The sequence below is a fragment of the Eleutherodactylus coqui genome, chromosome 3 (assembly GCF_035609145.1).
Source record: "Eleutherodactylus coqui strain aEleCoq1 chromosome 3, aEleCoq1.hap1, whole genome shotgun sequence".
NCBI lineage: Eukaryota > Metazoa > Chordata > Amphibia > Anura > Eleutherodactylidae > Eleutherodactylus > Eleutherodactylus coqui.
The window spans coordinates 275,364,112-275,380,633 of record NC_089839.1 but is presented as its reverse complement, the minus strand read 5'-3'; the positions used below and the strand labels follow the sequence as shown (position 1 = coordinate 275,380,633).

At 42.2% G+C, this 16,522-nt stretch overlaps 1 protein-coding gene across 1 annotated transcript in view; it reads right to left on the bottom strand.

The window, feature by feature from the left end:
• Positions 1-16,522, bottom strand: part of LAMC2 (laminin subunit gamma 2) — a 41,489-nt gene that overhangs the window by 8,092 nt on the left and 16,875 nt on the right. The window contains exons 6-18 of the mRNA XM_066597449.1: positions 15,791-15,919; positions 15,364-15,553; positions 15,137-15,249; positions 13,378-13,596; positions 13,104-13,286; positions 12,587-12,832; positions 10,929-11,065; positions 10,686-10,833; positions 10,375-10,580; positions 9,720-9,793; positions 6,905-7,030; positions 6,029-6,173; positions 2,157-2,306 (exon numbers count right to left, since the gene is read on the bottom strand). Coding sequence (XP_066453546.1) covers positions 2,157-2,306; positions 6,029-6,173; positions 6,905-7,030; positions 9,720-9,793; positions 10,375-10,580; positions 10,686-10,833; positions 10,929-11,065; positions 12,587-12,832; positions 13,104-13,286; positions 13,378-13,596; positions 15,137-15,249; positions 15,364-15,553; positions 15,791-15,919 — 2,066 coding nt within the window. The remainder of the gene's footprint in view (positions 1-2,156; positions 2,307-6,028; positions 6,174-6,904; positions 7,031-9,719; positions 9,794-10,374; positions 10,581-10,685; positions 10,834-10,928; positions 11,066-12,586; positions 12,833-13,103; positions 13,287-13,377; positions 13,597-15,136; positions 15,250-15,363; positions 15,554-15,790; positions 15,920-16,522) is intronic.

Below are 16,522 nucleotides of genomic sequence, written 5' to 3'. Positions count from 1 at the left end.
ATACACATTGGCACTCTGTATTACCCCTACGGTAAAAGCATTGCTTGGAAAAGAGAATACACTGCATGATGAGTGGCACCACATGCCGGCACAAGGGATGTCCATGGCTTCATAATACGGAACCTTAGTGACTCCATATGTCTCCTTCTCACAGTGACTACCATTTAAATGACAGTCTAAGATGCCCATTAAATCCTGAATGTGTGAACATGGCCTGATAGTGGGATCCGCTAACAATTGGGCAGATTGGATTTTCTTTTGCTCAGCCAGGTGATAATCCTCCGCCAGAAGCATGTGGCTTTCCTCTGTCTACCCATTATAATAGTTCACCAGCATATTCTGCTGCCCTTTACATTTCCAAGGGAACATGTATAGAAAAAATCAATGTGGGAAGATAACATGTCTAGCTAGTTACATGTAACAGTCTACTTCCGATGCATGGGCTCACCTACAGTTGAAACAGTAGGAAAAGTGTAAAAGTCCAGACTCACATGATCCTGGTGCAAACTTAATGAGAGACCATATATAAAAACCCGGGTAACAGGAAAAAAAAAAAACAAAGTAAAAAAACCTACGCATTTTGGATTGTCACAAAGTCCTTATTAATCATGGTATGTACTTCCACTGAAGCTTGTAGATGTATATACATAATACAATGTTAAAAACTAATCAAAAGCAGAAAAGAAGAAGCACGCTGCATGATTTGGAATGTTGCAACCTGATATACAATATATTATAATATATTCTTTATCTCTTAGTTATGCATCATGCAACATGTATCCATCATGTATATACATGTACAAGCCTCAGTGCTGTTGTGATTGTGTGATTACTAGACCTACATGCACACACCTGTTGAACTCGTTAGTGATGTCTGCTCAAGTGACAGACGCTTCTATGATACGTTTTAAAGCTGTTTATATTTATGAAAGTCCATGTCATAAGTAATATGTGATTGTGAACCAATCCCATCCATATCTGTGCCTTGTCATAAGTATGAATGTTATGAGTGTGTATAAATATCCATGCCTCTTCAGATCCAATCCATTTAGCCTGAAGAAGAACCCTGCGTTGGTTCTCAAGCTCGCGATTACATCATGTATTTTTGTTAGCCATTAAAAGGTATCAGATCTACAACATTACTTGGTTTCTCTTGCTGGGAACAATCACATTTTGCTCTACTGGCTAACACGGTACCAAACCTTTGTTTTCAAGTAATATAGTATGTAAGGCCGAAAAAAGACATATGTCCATTCAGTTCAGCCTATTAACCCACAATGTTGATCCAGAAGAAGGCAAAAAAACTGAGTAAGGACTCTGACAGTCTGAGAGGTGCAGCCTTTTTTACTTTGGCATTTCTTTTCAGTTTTCTGTTACACTGGTTTTATATATGGTCTCTAATAAAGTTTGTATCAGGATTATCTAAGTGCTGGACTTTCTGCAGTTTTCCTACTGTGAAAAAAAACAAGAAATAGTAACAATTCAAATAAGAGGAAATAAAAATACTCAGTAGAGCCAAGAGAAGAGGGAACTTTTATATGGAGGTCGTCGGGAGACATCTGTCGCCCAAATAAATGTATAGATTATATAGATCTATATGCAGTAGTGGGCAAAAGTTTTAGGCAGGTGTGGAAAAAATGCTGCAAAGTAAGAATTTTGTTTTCAAAAATAGAAGGCATCTGATTGGCTCCAAATTTATTCTGCAGCAGGACAACAACCCCAAACATCCCGCAGATTTCATTAAAAACTATCTTTAGCATATAGAAGCGCAAGGAGTCCTGGAAGTGATGATTTGGCCCCCGCAGAGTCCTGATCTCATCATTATCGCATCAGTCTGGGATTACATGAAGAGACAAAAGGATTTGAGCAAGCTGCATCTACAGAAGACCCGTGGTTAGTTCTCCAATATGTTTGGAACAACCTCCCTGCCGAGTTTCTTTAAAAACTGTGTGCAAGTGTCCCTAGGAGAATTGATGGTGTTCTGAAGGGCGGCCACACCAAATATTGATGTGATTTAGAATTCTCTTATGTTTGTACACTTTGCATTTTGTTAATTGACAAAAATAAACAGAAAGATAGATAGATAGATATGAGATAGATAGATAGATACTGATTCTTTGTTGAGGTATAAGAGAAAGTTAGTGGTCAGTCCTTACCAGTTGGTTCCTTTGTCCCTCCTGAAGCAGCTGTTCTATATCCTGCACCATGACAGCAAATTTGCTTTGTAAATTATTGACGTGTGATATCTCTTCTTCCACTGAGGTTCTCAAGGACGAGGATTCACCTTTCAGACGCTCCATCTCCCCCTGATAATTAAAAAGATGTATCACCATGAGTCTCAGCTCTACAGCAAGCAGATGGTTTCCAGTCATTATAACCAGGTACCGAGAAACTTATATATATTTTCTTGGTACCTGGTTATAATGACTGGAAACTATCTGCTTGCTATAGGCAAATAGAAAGGCTAATGATAGGGAAAGCCTGAAGAAATCTGCAAAACATTACAGGAGTGTGTCATGCCAGATTATGAGACTTTCTAGATTGTCTGATACCAGATTACAGGCATTTAACAGTGCCTATACACATAATTCATTAGTAGTGACCATCAAGCTATTTTATTGTCGTCAATCTCATTTTTCAATACACTGAGAACATTAAGTTCAGGACGTGTTTTAAGGTTACCATGAATACTTAAATTCCTTCATAATAGTTTAAACTATAAATGGAGGAAATGTTTGGCCAGTTTCAAATTTGAGTCCAAAAGCTGGGCAGTTGGGCGGAAAGCAGACGAACGCCATTATAGTCAATGTGGTCCATTCGAGGCAGTTTGGTTCCTTTCAGAGATGGAGCTGTTTGGCTGCAGAGATTCCCTTTTCCTACTCCCTAAATGGAGCAGGAAACAGAATCCCCAATGAAAGGCCAGGTACAAATATACAGCTAATTAATACATTTGAGAACGTCGCTATTAGAAGTGGAAAGAAAGAACAAAGACAAAAAAATTCTGAAGGAAAGTAGAGGAACAAGAGACACCGATCACAAACTAAAATGTGTTTACACAAAGGCACAGAGCATGGGAAACAAACAAGGAGAATAGAAGCTCCTAACACAGGAAGGGAAATATGATGTCATAGGCATCACAGAAACTTGGTGGAATGATACACATGATTGGAATACAAGGCTTGAAAGATACAACTTATTTATAAGAAACAGACCTAAAAAAAGGGGAGGAGGTCTTGTATTGTATGTTAGGAAAACATTAATCTCCACAGAGATTCAAGCTTCAGAGCATGGGAGTTCTGTAGAAACTGTTTGGGTAGGAATACAAGGAGAGAACAACAGAAAGGACGCCATTGTAGGCATTTTCTATAGGCTGCCTGGACAAGCAGAAGATATGGATGAACTCTTTCTACATCAGATGGCCAAGCTCTCAAAGAAGGATGACATAGTGATCATGGGAGATTTTACGTATCCAGACATTTGTTGGGAATCTCTCTCAGGTACAATTAATGGATCCAACAAATTCTTATCCGCTCTTGGTGACAACTTTATCTTCCAAAAGGTAGAAGAGAAAACAGGGGGATCTGCTATCTTGGACCTAATTCTTACCAACAGGGAGGGAATGGTTGAGGAAGTACAGGTGGCTGGGACCTGAGGAGGCAGTGATCATGCTCTCCTTGAATTCAGGATAAAAAGAGGGAGGAAGACCTGAGAAAACTCAGACCTCAAGGTTGGATTTCAGAAAGGCAGATTTTAATGAACTCAGAAAGAGGGTAGGAAGAATCTAATGGCTGGATATTCTTAAGGACAGAAATGCCCAAGAAGGTTGGGAAATATTGCAAACTGAGATTCTCAAAGCACAATTGTTAACAATCCCTAAAAGAAGGAAGAATGGGAAGCATTTAAAGAAACCGAGATGGATGAACACAGAACTTGTACACGTGTTAAAAAGGAAGAAAAATATGTTTATCAAATAGAAAGAGGGGGAAATATCTAAAGAAGAATATAATGCGATCTGCAGAAACTGTAGGGCAAGTGTCAGAAATGCTAAAGCTAATAATGAATTGAGGCTTGCAACAGTGGCCAAAAGCAACAAAAAAGGATTTTGGGGGTATGTCAAAAGCAAAAGAAAAGTCAAAGATGCTATTGGATGCTTACAAGATGAAAATGGGGAATTGGTTAAGAATGATGTTGAGAAGGCTGAATTTTTAAATTCCTGTTTAGTATCTGTTATCTCTCAGAAAGTAGATTGAACATCAACTGATCTTCCCTTCTATCTATAAGAGATGGTGAGGAAACACTTAGCTAACTTAAATAAATTCAAGTCTCAAGGTCGAGATGAATTACATCCTAGGATACTAAAGGAAGGAGTGGAGGTAATTGCTGAACCACTCGCCATAATCTTTGAAAATTCCTAGAGAACAGGGGAAGTCCTAGAAGATTGGAAAAGGGCAAATGTTGTCCCTGTCTTCAAAAAGGGAAGAAGGTGGATCCAGGAAACTACAGGCCTGTGAGCCTGACTTCTATATTGGGAAAGATGTTTGAATAAATTATTAAACAGCATATATGCAAGTACTTGGATAAAAATTGAGTAATTAACCAGAGATAGCATGGATTTGTAACAAACAAGTCATGCTAGACGAATCTAATTTCCTTTTATGACAGAATCACTGACTGGATTGATCAGGGAAATGCGGTGGATATAATATATCTTGACCTTAGTAAAGCATTTGACAAAGCCTCTGATACCATGCGTATTGAAAAAATGACCAAATATGGGATTTAGAAGGCAACTGTTAGGTGGATTCAGAACTGGCTGAGTGATCATACTCAGAGTGGTCATAAATGGCTGCACATCCAAGTGGAAGAATGCATCAAGTGGCATATCACAAGCCTCTGTTCTAGGCCCAGTGTTCAACATTTTTATAAATGATCTGGAGGAGAAAATTGATAGGAAACTGATCAAATTTGCCAACAACACAAAGCTAGGAGGTATAGTTAACACTAGGGAAGGGAGAGAGAGTATTCAAAAAGATCTAGATAAGCTTGAACAGTGGGCGGCGACTAACAGAATGGTATTTAACAAGGAGAAATGCAAAGTCCTACATATGGGCAAGAAAAATGAAGAAAGCACATACAGAATGGGAGGAATTGGGCTAAGCAGCAGCACATGTGAAAAAGACTTGGGTATACTAATAGATCATAGACTAAACATGAGTCAACAATGTGATGCAGCAGCCTAAAAGGCAAACGCAATTCTGGGATGTATTAAGAGAAGCATAGAGTCTAGATCACGTGAGATCATTATTCCCCTCTACTCTTCCTTAGTCAGACCTCATCTGGGATACTGTGTCCAGTTCTGGGCACCCTACTTTAAAAAAGACATAGACAAACTGGAGCAAGTTCAGAGAAGAGTTACCAAGATGGTGTGCGGTCTGCAAATCATGTCCTATGAGGAACAGTTAAAGGATCTGGGAATGTTTAGCTTGCAAAAAAGAAGGCTGAGAGGAGACTTAATAGCTGTCTACAAATATCTGAAGGGCTGTCACAGTGCAGAGGGATCAGCCCTATTCTCATTTGCACAAGGAAAGACTAGAAACAATGGGATGAAACTGAAAGGGAGGAGACACAAATTAGATATTAGAAAAAACTTTCTGACAGTGAGGGTGATCAATGAGTGAAACGGGTTACCACGGGAGGTGGTGAGTTCTCCTTCAATTGAAGTGTTTAAACAAAGGCTGGACAAATATTTGTCTGGGATGATTTAGTGAATCCTGCACTGAGCAGGGGGTTGGACCTGATGACCCTGGAGGTCCCTTCCAACTCTACCAGTCTATGATTCTATTCTATGAGGTATGAAACCACCCTTATTGTATATTTTATTATCGATGACCTGATAGTATTTGTATAAACTTGATTTGCAAAAAGAGTTATGTGATCCAACTTATAAATTGCTAAACTGTCGGTATCGGGGGAATACTAGAATATCTGATGCAGTAATTATGTATGTGGATCTCGCTGACACCTTTACCTGGAATCCCAGAGAATCCGTAAGAAAAGCCTTTGCCATCTCTCGAGCTGTTTGCATGCTGTCGTGGTAGGACCTCTCTGCTGCCGCTGCGGCTTGAATGGCCTCGCTCTCTATTGCTGCAGTCTGAGTACGGATCTCATCTATCCTGTAGACACAAAATATACGGTACTTTAATAGAAACTTTTCAAGTGACTTAAAAAACTAAAATAAGTAAAGAGCTTGTAAAAGCTAAATACTCTTGTATAAAAAGACAAAAGTATTATAGAGGTGATGCCTTTATTGGCCAACCAGAAAAATTATTATATATGCAAGCTTTTGAGGCTGTTTAATGCCCCTTCATCAGACAATAGATTATAACTAGCCGCTACTCAGATGCCTCTGCCCTGTGCCGGTCACTGCACTGGCTGCCCGTCAAATACAGAATTCAATTCAAACGCATTACCTTCATCCATAAAGCTCTCCACACTACCACACCTCCCTACATTGCCTCCCTCATTCCTATCCACCATCTAGCCAATGTCCTCTGTTCCGCTAACGAAATCAGACTGAGTGTCCCTTCAATTCAAAGCTCTCATTCCCACCTCCAAGACTTCTCCAGAGCAGCACCTGTCCTCTGGAACGCGCTACCCCAAACTATCCGGGCAATCACTGACACACTAAACTTCAGGCGTGCTCTAAAAATGCAGCTCTTCAGGGTGGCATACCACATCCCCTAAACCAAACCCCTCTGTACTCCGCCTGATAACATGCTCCCTGTCCTACTGACTGCAATCCCTGCTAGCCGCAATCAACTGCCACAGGCAGGCACATTTTTTTAAATGTGGCATTTTCTATATTCCATATTACGGAGGACCCCCTATATCCACTATCCCGTACCTTTCACTTAGCCTCTCAGCAGCACCGAGGTCCACGTCTCCAGAATTTAGAATCTGCATTGATCTCTGGGTATCTGCCAAGGCATCAGCTGCATCCTGTGCTATCGTCTGAGCGTCTTGAGAAAGTCTGCATGACAAGAGATGAATTATTCAAGTGGAGGTACATAGAATTTTTCCTAATAACTTGGCTATATGTGTGGAATTATTATACAGCCGGATGGATACAACCCAGATTACATCACATTGTTTGGAAATTAAAGACTATAACAACTAATTATACGTGAGATTCTGCAATCTTCTTCATTGATATTTAATGAGCCCGGCATATGCATCTCATCGGCTCTCATTTCCTGGCGGACGGTCTGTAGTTTGCTGTCTGTGCAGGCCAATTGGCTAAAATAGTTGTCCTGGATACATTGATTACATAGTTGCAATCTTTTAAATAACCAAGGCAACAGCAAAGCAGTCTTGATTTATTGTTGCTCCCCAGTGACAAAAGCGGACCCAACAAAAAGGTCTGCAAATAGGAACTTCCAACAATATCTGCTGAATGCTACGATATCCGCCTGAGCAGGGCGCTATAGAGTATGTGCTGTCGGCCACCCTGTGGGGGATATTACACTATACCCCAGTTATAGCGCTGGTCTTCCTTCTGCTGCAGCAATCCTGCAAAATATAGTTGCACTGCTGATCCGCCGCTTGTTTTACCTTCACTTAGGGATGTAATACAGCTTTAATACAGGTAGAGCAAGGAAATGAACAGCAATCCAGGGTCAGCAAAAAGCTGGATGCACGCCTCTATGTGTGGGGATTCTCCATTCTTTTTCAATGGGACTGCCACAGGTAGCCCAGTACAGAGTACTTGACTCTTTCCATCAGCACCATTGAAATGAATGAAGTGGTGGCCGCACATGAACAGCCAGCGCCCCCATCAATTTGACGTCATTGTGTGTGAGAAGCCACCCAGAAGTGAGGAGGAACTGGGACTTTTGTTCTCAGAATCAGTCGAACCCCCACAAATCCATCAGCTTTCACCTATCCAGTAAATGGGTAAAAACATGAAAAAAATATGCAGTCTCTGGAATACCCCTTTAAATACGGTCCTATAGAAATATATGGAACTCAACTGTAGCTCTATATGTCTTCTAGTTCATACATGGACTTTTGTTTCTGTTGGATTCCATTGGATATAGACGTTTTCTCAACTAAAATCATTACTTTTAGGGGAGAATGACAATATATCGTGGTGCCATGTAAAGGCATCATACTGCGAGCCTATGGCTATCACTTATGGTGCCATAAGGACTATCCATGCCATAATACAGGCACGGTACACATGGCTTTGCCATCTGCATGAGCCCGCCCCTTTACTTTTGCAGGTAGACTCAGCAAACGGCTTGTACCGTATTTCATCAATGTGCAGTATATGTCAGTACAGTGCAATGCTTAGTCTATGAGCCCTAGGACTAGAAAAAGAAAGCTGCAGAGCTCACCCAGTGCTGCGACCCCTTAACTATTTTCGGCAGCTGAGGGGGCTGCAGCATTCACCCGAGTGCTGTGCCTCCTTAGCTTTTGGCAGCTGAAGACAGCCTCATAAAAGTGTAAAGAAAGCGCTATACACCTCTATGAGGTTGTCTTCAGCTGCTAGAAGCAGCCAAAAGCCAGCAAAGATAGCCGAGGGGGCGCAGAGCTCATGTGAATGCTGCAGCCCCCTCATTCTAGTGATCAGTCAGGTCTCAGCAGTTGGACCCCCATTGATCAATATTTTTGACCTGTCCCTATGACATGTCAAAAGTTAGATGAAAGTGTAGTTACTTTTTAAGCATTACAGTGTGTTTGTGCCACCAGCACAACACCATCAGGTGAGGGGCTCTCTTATTTTTACTATTTTCACTCCCCCTTGGAGCTCTGCACTATAGAGTGCTGTTCCCATTTTCGTTGCAGTCATTGGATGGAACCGTAGGCATCCATTACTCAAAAGGAGAGTTATAGGGTCTCCATTTAAGCAGGCCTTTAAGTCGGACAGAATAACGTAGTCAGCTACATGGAACCTTAATCAAGCAGAGACCTTATTGGTCTCCGTATGAGTAATAGAATCTACGGTTCCATCCAGGTTTCTGGTGGTTTTTGGTGATCCAGGCTGAACCCCAGGATGGAACCTGAGGACAGAGGCCAAAACATGATATGAATAGGCCCTTAATATGATTTAAAGGAGATGTCCCGAGGCAGCAAGTGGGGTTATACACTTCTGTATGGCCATAATAATGCACTTTGTAATATACATTGTGCATTAATTATGAGCCATACAGAAGTTATAAAAAGTTTTATACTTACCTGCTCCGTTGCTAGCGTCCTCGTCTCCATGGTGCCGACTAATTTTCGGCCTCCGATGGCCAAATTAGCCGCGCTTGCGCAGTCCGGGTCTTCTGTAGTCTTCTATGGAGCCGCTCGTGCCAGAGAGCGGCTCCGTGTAGCTCCGCCCCGTCACGTGCCGATTCCAGCCAATCAGGAGGCTGGAATCGGCAGTGGACCGCACAGAAGAGCTGCGGTCCACGAAGGCAGAGGATCCCGGCGGCCATCTTCAGCAGGTGAGTATGAAGACGCCGGACCGCCGGGATTCAGGTAAGCGCTGTGCGGGTGGTTTTTTTAACCCCTGCATCGGGGTTGTCTCGCGCCGAACGGGGGGGGGGTTTAAAAAAAAAAAACCCGTTTCGGCGCGGGACATCTCCTTTAATGTTGAAACTGCATGACATTTTTCATAAGCTAATACGGTATCACCATGTAGCCCTAGCCTAAAGGCATAGGCGTGTTATTACCTGTTTGCTATAGTTTGGGCCTCTTGACCAATTTGTGAGAAAGAGTTTGAGGATGAATCTGTAGAAGAAAATGTCTGTAATAAGGAAAAAAGAAGAAAAGAAACTAAATTATGTGGGCAAAGTTAAATCAATATTGTGACATTCAGTGCAAATGTAGATATTTCTCAAAACCCCTTGTATGAGAAACGGGATTAGGAAATGTCCAAGGTCACTAATAGAGTTCGGAGGCACATTATCAGCATAATATGACAAGGGTAGATGAAAACCATATCTGAGGTATATGATGTGAATGCACGGTATATTACAAGCAATGTGGTCATGTATAGAGATGAGCGAGCACGCTCGGATAAGTAAGTTACTCTAGCGAGCCTCGCCCTTCTCAAGTAACTGCATTTTTGTCCGAACGTGCTCAGGGGGGGGGGCGGCGGGGGTGAGCAGGGTGTAGCAGGGGAGAGAGTGAGAGAGATCTCTCTCTCTCTCAACCCCCCGCTACGATCACTCCCCCCCTCACCCTTCGAGCACGCTCGGACAAGAATGCAGTTACTCGAGAAGGGCGAGGCTCGCTAGAGTAACTTACTTATCCAAGCGTGCTCGCTCATCTCTAGTCATGTATCCAGAAAGGCGGAGTATTCGATGGAAAATCAGTTTTGGTTACCAGTTTGTTTAATTCGGCTTTGCGTCCATTGAGTTGCTCCATTGCAACTGTGATCTTCCCCTTTAAGTCCCGTAACTGGGTCTGGAACTGGCCGGACTGAGGATGTGCACCTTGTAGCTTAAACTGCACTTGCTCCAGATCATTCTGGGTCTCTTCCTGTAACTCTTGCAGCCGAGACATCTGCCTTTGCAGGGATCCCTTAGCTCCTATGGGATGATTATCAAATGGTTATCAAATATATAGCTTTTATACAGACCGTTGGATCATGTGGTCACCGTGCATGCAAGCCCTCCTATCAGTGCAGATCTCACCATGAGCAGATTCTGCATCTCTTAACATGGCTTTACTCGTCTCCTCGGCTCTTCTCATTTGCTCCTCCAAGTAACGTGTATCGGTCACCTGGCTTTGGCCATTGCCACCACTAGACAGGCCCTGTAGTTGCCTTCTGTACAAACTTATCTAGAAAATACAATGAAAAATATTTTTCACACTATAACTAACTCATTTGTACACAAAATATTGAGACCTCATATGGATGGGAGCCGCAGACATACCTTGTCGCTGACCTGGGAATAACAACTGGGGCATTGTGGCTGATCACAATTGTCCCCATAAAAATCAGGTTTGCACACACAAGAGCGATCCTTCTGACAACTTGGTTGTTGGGAACCCATTGGGTGACAGGGACAAGCTGCAAGAGAAGATGGAAATGTAACATTTCTTGGAAGTCCAACAACAGCACACAATGAGATAATTCTTTGAAACGCTAAACTTGGTAGAAGGCATGTTAAATAGCAATAAAGCAGTAAATTTAGGATAAAGCCCACACCCATATAAAAGCAGCAGAAATAAAAACATCTTGGGCGGAGTCAATGTTGGCCTTAGGTTAGATGGCAACCTGTGCTGATTTTTTTTTGCACACCCTGCCCCTCCCCATCATAAGAAAAAAACTATATGTATTACACTGATAGGCAGTCTACATGCAAGACAGCAGCATACCCACACCAGAACAGCTATAAACACTGTACCAGAATCAAGCTCAGTACATAAATGCAGCACCAGAAACAAGCCTTTAATACATGCACAACACCAGAACCAAGCTCATAATAAATATAGGATAGGCAGTCTGTATGTAAGACAGCAGCATACCCACACCGGAACAGCTCAGTGAATACTGTACCAGAATCAAGCTCTGTACATAAATACAACGGAAGAATCAAGCTCAGCATATTAACACAGGATTAACCAACCACAGTAAATAGATACAATACCAGAACCAAGCTTGTAACACAAATACAGCACCAGAACCAACTTCAGTACATAAACGCAGCACCAGAAACAAGCCAATAACACATGCACAGCACCAGAACCAAGCTCATAATAAATATAGGATAGGCAGTCTGTATGTAAGACAGCAGCATACCCACACCGGAACAGCTCAGTGAATACTGTACCAGAATCAAGCTCTGTACAGAAATACAACGGAAGAATCAAGCTCAGTATACTAACACAGCATTAACCAACCACAGTAAATAGATACAATACTAGAACCAAGCTTGTAACACAAATACAGCACCAGAACCCAGCTTGTAACACAAATACAGCACCAGAACCAACTTCAGTACATAAACGCAGCACCAGAAACAAGCCAATAACACATGCACAGCATCAGAACCAAGCTCATAACAAATATAGCACCCGAACCAAGTTCATAACTAGTGTTGAGTACATTTTTGACAAGCTTGGTTCAGCAGATTTCAGTTTGGTCTGAATTCGTCCTTTTTTAAAAAATCAAACAATGCTTTTCTTTGCAGTAAAAAGTACAAATACACCAAACAAACACACATAACCAAGAGGTCCCTCAAATCGGACAGCGCCATTCCAGCTGCAGTGGCCCGGTTTGGTACTACACACAGTTTCCATTCACTTTAATGGTTACCTTCCTTGGTAGCTACTTTACAAATATATGAATGAGATCAGCAACTGTTTTTATCCAATTTACTTCCATAGCTTGTGAACTTTAGTTATAGTTGCCCTTTGAGCAGCCAAATTCTGTATAGCTGCCTGGGAGCAACATGATTACCGCAAGCAAAAGGTTCATATAAACTATACATCAATCTGAAGTACTTTAACTATCTCATTGCAGTCAACAATCAGTGCGATGTATTTATGCACCACTGCAGCCCATTCATTATTATTGATTGAACATTACCTCTACATTTGCGCTCTGGGTTTGGATCCAAAGGGTCACCCAAGTATCCTTCTCTGCAACGGTCACAGTGAAACCCAGCTGTATTATGAATACATTTCAGACACTCCCCGGTCACTCTGTCACAGTTTCCTGGTACATTTCGATCAATATTGTTGTTACAAGCACAAGGCCTGCAGTGACGTCGTGGTCCACGTTCTCCCTCGGGATCTCCAAAATATCCATCTGCGCATATTTCACAGCGAGGACCTGTTTTGGGAGTTGTTAAAGTGAGATATTTATAGTTGTATGCACAATGTACGTCATCATGCAACTTTTACAAAATATTCTACCTGCAACTTTTACTGAAATTTTAAGTGATTGTAGAGGGGGGCAATAATGCAAACAGTGGCATCTGATATATGATAATTAATATGAAGAATAAAACCTAGTAACGGAAGGAAGGTACTTACAGAAGTGGATAAAGCAGAGGAGTCTCTGAGATGCTCTATTATATATACACCGAACTCTTGTTACTCACCACTTAGGCCTACAGGACAGCCATCACACACAGGTTCCTGAGTCTCAGGAGACAATGAGCATTCTATGCCAGAGCTGCAGGGACATGGCAAGCATCTCTGGGGGTCCCGGGGGTCATTATACTGTCCATGTGGGCAGTCAGCACAGTCAATATTCTGATTCTCATCACCAGCATAACAGTCACCTGGTCAATTATCAAAATAGAACCAAAAATCCTCAGCAAACCTGAATGTGAATAAACTCATGGCCAAAGAAGAACACAATGAGGTATTTACCTGTTTCTGGGTCGCACCGGCCTCCCCCTTGGCATCTACAGGGGACACAAGAGCTGAACGCTCCGAGTGCTGGAGACTCTCTATAGTACCCATGGGCGCACTGCTCACATGAACCACCTTTATAACCAACTGGGCATTCGCATTTCTCCACCCAAGGAGCAGAATCTTCAGGACCAGGATGAGCCGAGACAAGAGTAACACTTTGCAGGTATCCGGTACCTGATGGAGACAACACATACACATAGGAATCCATATTTTGGGGTTTTCAGGCAAATCCAACATTTAAGATATTTAATCCTAAAAAGTTCAATAGATTTCTTTATAAAAGGGTAGCAGAGCAGCTCTTATCTGCCCTCACGGTCAACGTTAGCTGTGTGTGACTCATGTGGACACACCGGGCGTTAAACACCAGCTTGTAGGGGGGCACCAGGCGGATGTAGGCTGGGGAGATCGCCCCCCTGGCCAGATAATTTTTTTCCTAAGGCAGCGTCTTGTGGTGTTACATAAATCCTCCTCCTTTGGCGCTGTCTCCTTCCCTCTGATGTTCTGAGGTTCCGCTGTCAGCCCACTGGTGCCCCTGCAATACCATCACTTAGTTCTGCTACTGTATTTACATTATGAGTTTGGACCTGGGGCTGCATCCAAGTTAAGAGCTTGTTTCTGGCTTTGTATCTATGTACTGAGGTTAGTTTGTGCTGTATTTATGTTATGAATTCCATTCTGGGGCTGTACTTATGTTCAAATCTTGGTTCTGGGGCTGTATTTATGTACAAGCTTGGTTCTGGTGGTGTATTTATAAGTTTGGTGCTGATGCTGTTTTTATGTTCAAAGCTTGGTTCTAGTGATGTGTTAATGTTATTAGCTTGGTTCTGATATATATTTATTCATTGAGCTGTTGTGGTGTGGACATACTGCTATCTTGCTACCACTCAGTGCAATATATTTTTTTACTTATAATGGGGCGGTGAACCCTTTTGCCGGCACTGTTTTTCTCCCTTTAGAAAAGTGTCACTGCTACCTGTACAGTCTCCCAAATAGAACAATACTAGACCCGTGAGCAAGATGCTTTTGCACGCATATTGGTGCATTTTACTGTACTTTTTTGCACTCGCAGGGCATGTTCACATTGGTGCAGTACACCCCCCGTCATGACTGAAAAGGCTATTTAGCCTAATGAGGTACAAATGTGTCCTCTTTTTCACAGAATTGCGCAGAGTATTGCTCATTTGCTCGCGTACTGAGTGTGCACTTGTGCATCTCCCATAGGCTTCTATGGGAGCCTTTGGTGTGCAAATGCGCACAAAAATAGAGAATACTCTTTATATATCTGCGCGCCTACTGTGTGTAATTTTGTAGTGATTGAATACGGACAGCACATGGATCCATTGAAATAAACCGGTGTATACAGATGTGCTTTTTTATGTAGACCAATATTGCGTGCAAAAAAAAGGCAAGAAGGTCCAATTGATGTCACTTCAAAAAAAAATCACATGTAAAAACATCAGTTTATTTTAAGGAGTCCGTGTGCTGTCAGCATTTAGTCACTAAAAAATGCAGACCTCACATAGATAGAAAATATGCGCATGTGAATGGGCCCTTATTCCGTGTACCGGCACCCCAACAATTTTGGCGTTATAAACTAAACAAAAAAGTAAGAGGTGTAGTAATTAGCTATACCACTAGGGGGCACAATAGACAGTGCATTGAAGGTCTGTGTATCCTAATTAGGAGGCAAAAACATCTTTTTACAGGAACTTACTGTATTCTCCATAAGTACCACGAATTCTTAAGGCTGTTACATTACTTAAAAGTCGTCGAAAATCAAAATGACTCATTTTGGGATTCCAAGGGCTGAAAGAGAGTTCATCCAATCTGTGGGGAGGACATAAGTTTTGTAAATGTTTTTGAATATATTGAGAAATAAAAGCAAAAATTTAGGACAGGTTTAAATGGATAATTGCACCGTTGTTGACGAGGTCACCTCACCTGAAGGTATATGTCTGAGGTGATCTGCAGGGCAGTGAGGTTTGGGATGAGGTAAGTGGTGCTGCCACCCTCAAGCCTCCTCCTTCTAGTATTACATCCTCAGCACCAGCCCTGTGACGTCCACGATCCACACGGAAACTTATGGAGAACACTTGGCCATAACTCTGAGACCGGTCTCCTAAGAAAGCGTCTGCAAAATGATGACAATCAGACATTAAAGCCCTGCAGTGCAGAATAAACAAGTTGGTCCGGACGGTCAAAATTCATTTTTGTCATTTGTTTTCTATGTGGTAGGAAATAAGGCAAAAACCATATTTAAAGATTTTTCTCGAAGTTGGCTCGTATGCCCATAGCTATCAGTCCACTGTAGATGGGCTATATACATATTGCACTCGCTTAGAAAATACAGTTATTTGGTTCACATTACCTGGTGCATTGAAATACAGGGGCTCCAGCTGACGTGATGCTAGATACACCTCTTTAAGATGGCGAGGCATGCGGACAGGGACTGGAGCAGGTGATCCATCTCTGAGAACTGCAGTCCAGCCTCCTACATCTATAGGGAATTGGACATATACAATGTCAGATTGTAAGCAGGCGATGAACAGAGCAGTAACTATCATCAGCACACAATGATGCTGGTGTAACTTGATAACTTGACAACGGCTCTTATTCCAGTATACAATTTATGGCTGTTTTCATGTACAAGGGGTTAAATAAACATGCAAATATCTATATTACTGCTAGACTTTACATATGTCCCTGCTAGAATCTGCCGTGGATTACGAGGATCTGAGCTGCCAGTTGATTGGCTAAAAGGCTTGGTATAAAGGGCAGGGCTCTGGTGTAACTCAGCAGTTTTTGCAGAAAGCAGAGGGCCTTGTGAGGAGTGAGCTGCCCCAGTGCTACTGGAGGAGAGCTGGGTTCTTCTGTACCAGAGAGATAGAGAGAGAGAGCAACTCAGATTACTAGAGTGCTGCTAGCCAGCTGTTGCAATACAAGTGTCAGAGGGAGGTCTCCTGATCGTCCAAGGAAACATCAGCTACAATGACTGACCTCAAGTGCTGAGCTTTTACTGGAAGAGAGACGACCAGCAAAAAAAATAGACTAACAGCGAGAATCCGGATATTCAAGTTTCGATGGACTGTAATTGCGAGTG